This window comes from Oryzias melastigma, linkage group LG5, assembly GCF_002922805.2.
Source record: "Oryzias melastigma strain HK-1 linkage group LG5, ASM292280v2, whole genome shotgun sequence".
NCBI lineage: Eukaryota > Metazoa > Chordata > Actinopteri > Beloniformes > Adrianichthyidae > Oryzias > Oryzias melastigma.
In genome coordinates, this window is record NC_050516.1 from 34,678,933 (window position 1) to 34,683,130 (window position 4,198).

At 35.7% G+C, this 4,198-nt stretch overlaps 2 protein-coding genes across 3 annotated transcripts in view; both read left to right on the plus strand.

The window, feature by feature from the left end:
- The window catches only part of slc6a11a (solute carrier family 6 member 11a), a 9,957-nt gene extending 6,538 nt beyond the window's left edge, over positions 1-3,419 (plus strand). The window contains exons 5-14 of one of the 2 annotated variants that reach the window (XM_024271100.2): positions 71-203; positions 299-433; positions 525-628; positions 1,038-1,162; positions 1,258-1,370; positions 1,450-1,587; positions 1,957-2,059; positions 2,293-2,393; positions 2,476-2,646; positions 2,738-3,419. In XM_024271100.2, coding sequence (XP_024126868.1) covers positions 71-203; positions 299-433; positions 525-628; positions 1,038-1,162; positions 1,258-1,370; positions 1,450-1,587; positions 1,957-2,059; positions 2,293-2,393; positions 2,476-2,646; positions 2,738-2,827 — 1,213 coding nt within the window. In that variant the 3' untranslated portion in view covers positions 2,828-3,419. Of the gene's footprint in view, positions 1-70; positions 204-298; positions 434-524; positions 629-1,037; positions 1,163-1,257; positions 1,371-1,449; positions 1,588-1,956; positions 2,060-2,292; positions 2,394-2,475; positions 2,647-2,737 lie in introns of those variants that run through there. The other variant, XM_024271101.2, reaches the window with a different exon arrangement.
- A 112-nt stretch (positions 3,420-3,531) lies between these two features.
- Positions 3,532-4,198, plus strand: part of eno1b (enolase 1b, (alpha)) — a 12,599-nt gene continuing 11,932 nt past the window's right edge. Inside the window, exon 1 of the mRNA XM_024271102.2 lies at positions 3,532-3,682. The gene's annotated coding sequence lies outside the window, so the exon portion shown is untranslated. The remainder of the gene's footprint in view (positions 3,683-4,198) is intronic.

A 4,198-nucleotide genomic window follows, 5' to 3' on the forward strand; every position in this document is an offset into this window, starting at 1 on the left:
ATTCCATTCTATTCTATTCTATCCTATTCTATCCTGTCCTATTATATTCTATTCTATTCTATTCTTCCAGGAGACGGGTGTTGAATCTATCTACCGGCATAGAGACTTTGGGAAACTTACGTTGGGATCTTTCTTTGTGCCTTCTCCTGTCCTGGGTCATCTGCTACTTTTGTGTCTGGAAGGGAGTGAAATCTACAGGAAAGGTCTTAACTTGTGTTTTGAAATGACTTATCTCAATCTTGTGAATGTGCAGTATTTTTTATTATATTGAGGTTTTCCTTTCCTTCTTCTGATCCAGGCCACGTACTTCACAGCCACATTCCCATTCCTCCTGTTAGCAGTGCTGTGCATCAGAGGAATGACTCTTCCAGGAGCTCTCCACGGTATCAAATATTACCTTTACCCTGATCTAGCACGACTTGCAGACCCACGGGTATTTCTTGGCTTTTACCATATATATGTCTATTTTTTTTTACTGTTATTTGCTCTTTAAATGTTCTTAAATCAAAGTTTGATTCTTTTAGGTTTGGGTTGATGCTGGGACACAGATATTGTACTCCTATGCCGTATGCTTGGGCTTCCTGACTTCTCTTGGGAGCTACAACAAGTACAACAACAACTGTTACAGGTGAGCTCCTATGTGGTTATTTTTAATTTAAAACAAACAGCTAAAAGCATTTTTATCCTAAATGCATGATCATCTTGTTTACTGGAGATAACCTTTGGATTAACTGAATAAAAATGTAAAAAAAATCAGTTCTTACCATCAGCTCAGCATTCCATAATGTTTAAAATGTAGACTTTTTTATTTTTTATTTTTTAAATATACCTTTTCTGGTTTAAAGAAGACTGATATGTATGAGATTCTTAGGGTGTATCAGACTGGACACATGTGATTTGCTTAAAGTGAACCAGAGTTTGTTAACCCGGTAATCTTAAACAAATTTTCAGAAAACTTAATATTTTCAGACTGAAAATTAAATATTTTACATTGCAAAGGAAGTAAATTACGGTGTATTTTTTTGTCAAATCTGCAGAGACTCCATCTATCTGTGCTTGTTGAACAGTGGGACCAGCTTTATATCTGGATTTGCCATTTTCTCCTTTTTGGGCTACATGTCACAAAAGCAGGGTGTCGATATTTCTGTGGTTGCTGAATCAGGTACTGACTTTATGATGTTTTTTTAAACTATTTTAAAAGTGTCATTTTCTGGGCTATGGTATCCATTTGATCCTTACATCGCGTTTGCGTTGCAGGCCCTGGTCTGGTCTTCATCGTCTATCCACAGGCTGTGACTCTGCTGCCGTGGCCTCAGCTCTGGTCTGTGTGCTTCTTTGCAATGATCATCCTCTTGGGAATAGACAGCCAGGTCAGCTTTTAAAATAACATATCAAACATTTTACTTGTTCTTTCTTATTTAAACCAAAGTGTGTTTGTCTTGTTTCCAGTTTGCAGGCCTTGAAAGCATCATGACCTCTTTAACAGACATCTACCCCTCCCACATTCGCAGAGGATGGCACAGAGAATTATATTTACTCCTGATTTGTTGCATTAGCTTTGGGTTTGGACTGTTTTTAGTTTCAGAGGTAAGTCTTGGTTTTCTTTTATAGACTAACTCCAATGAGAGTCATGTTTTTGGTATTTTTTAGATGTTTTTAATAAAGAAAATTAGGCTCAAACTTGCATTTGTGAGGATCTCTTTATTCAAATTGTTCTCAATCAGGAGCCGCTTTTCTCCTTCAGAATCCACTCGAATGGCATTGATCGTGTTAACGGTTGAAAAGTTACACTAAATCAAAGAACATAAACACTGGAGCTCCGGTGTTAATGGGTTAACTCCTGCCGCTCTGCAGAAACTATGTCCTAGAAAACGACCCAGGTTTCTAGATTTTGCCTAGAAACCGCATAATCATCATCAAAAGATGATGGATTTATCTACCTTTTCCTTTTTTTAGGCTGGCCCATATATCCTCCAGATTTTTGATCACTATGTGTGCAGTGGGCCCACGCTTCTTATGATGGCAATTTTCCAGTCGGTCATCATCGGATGGATTTATGGTAAGACGCACGCCTCAGCCGCTGGGTGGAGCTATCTATTTGCCAGTCAGGGGTTTAAATCCCAGGCTTGTGTCCCTTGGCAGGAGACTGAAGTGAAACCTTGAGAGTTTCTATGGGAAAAAAAGCAAAATAATTAAATGTAAATGTCAACACGACCTTAAAGTTAAGACAGTTTTTCACTGTTACTTAAAGCTTTCTGGTGCCCCATAATGACGAAGGTGCCCTTCTTCTAGGATCTGGCCGTTTTTACGACAACATTAAGGACATGATTGGCTATAAACCCCTTCCGCTGATTAAGTACTGCTGGATGTATGTTACTCCTCTCATTTGCTTTGTAAGTTTTTTAGACCTTAACATTTGGATTCATTAATGGCGTTTCCTTTTAATGAATGCATGTTTTTTTTCCCACTTCATAGGGAACCCTTGTATTCCTGCTTCTGAAACACAGTCCACTGATGTTCAGTAACACGTATGTGTATCCATGGTGGGCCTATCGTATCGGCTGGTTTCTGGCTACGTCTTCGTTGTCTACAATCCCTCTCAACATGATTTGGAAACTTTCTAAAGGAGAAGGAACTCTCTGGCAGGTTAGTAACTAACTAAAACTGTAATATATATTTTTGCACTATTACTCCTGCTGCAGGAGGCATTCTATAACAATATGGTTATTTTCTGCAGCGTCTCAAAACAAGCGTCCAGGCTGCAGATGATCTGACTGTGATGGCAAATGAATTGGGAAGCATTGATGATTCTGTGGCATCTCCATGATGACAGGAACTGCAAATGTATCCCGTGTCTTTGAAATAACATTTTTATTAGTTTTTTTATGTTTTAAATTTGTGTTCAACATGTTATGGCATCATTGAAACACAGCTTGTAATGCAGTGTAGCAGCACTATTACCAGTTATGAAGTTAAATACACAATATATACTTAGTCTTTTATGTTTTGCATTTAATTTTCATTATATTTTACTGTCTTCTGTTAGGCTTTTGGATCTCTGTAAAGGTGCTATTAAAATAAGATGAATTGTATTTTTTATTATTAAATCAAAAATAAATAAACGAATTAAAAGGTGAAAAGTGAAAGGAAGAAATTATATCTGTGTTCCAGATGGAAGATAAGCTTCGGATGGATGGATGGACTGTTTTTTAAACACACATCATTTGGATGATAAAGTAAAGTTAAAAATTTAATTTGATAAAATGCAACACATATTCAAAAAAAATAATAATAAAAAGAAGAAAAAAAGTGTCATGATTAATGAAAAAGTGAGAACAAGACTTAATTTTACATTAGGTGACTGTAAACTTATTTATACTCAATGTATTAATGTATCTTGTAAAAATATTTTTACTTAAAGATTATTTATTCTGACATAAAAACTTGATTCAAAAATTACCACTAATGTTTCCAGCATTCTTTTAGTTCGATGAAATTCTTCTTCTGGCCTCTAGAGGGCGACATAATCGAGGAATAACGTCTAAGGAGCGAAGAAGAGGTTTCTTTCCTTTTTAAGGAGCGAAGAAGATTTCTCTTTTCGTCATCTGGTTCTCTGCTCCGGACGGTTTGGCTTCAACATCTTCGTCAAACATCTCTGCCGGATTTTTAAATCAATATTAAGGTAAAACTAATGATCACAGCGCAGCTGCTTGTTGTTTGGAATGAACTCCAACTGAGTTTATTAAGTAAATGCGAACGTTTTTGCGTTCAAATGAACCCGCTAAACTAGTCATAAACAACTCATTTAGTTTCAATAATTAACTCTGTAGGCCTCAGGCACACTTTATGTTTATTAATTGATTAAAAATAAGATCACTTTAAAGAAGCTAGCAAGTGTTCAGAGACATTTTTTTTTTAAATGTTTTTTTAATCACATTAGTGCGCCTGGATGCAACTTTAGAAAACTTTCTGCTGAAAATTGGTTAAAAAAAATTGGTGTTTTGTTCACAAAGGAAAAAAAATCCTAAATAGATCACATTATTTCAAGTGACTAAAACACTGATAGAGTTTTTAAGCACCCAATAAGATTATAAAATTGAAATCATGTTTCTGAGTTTGTAAATCCATATAAATTGGTAGATCTCTTTAGATCCTGTATTTATTTATTCTTCTAATAATCACAGAATAACTAAAACAG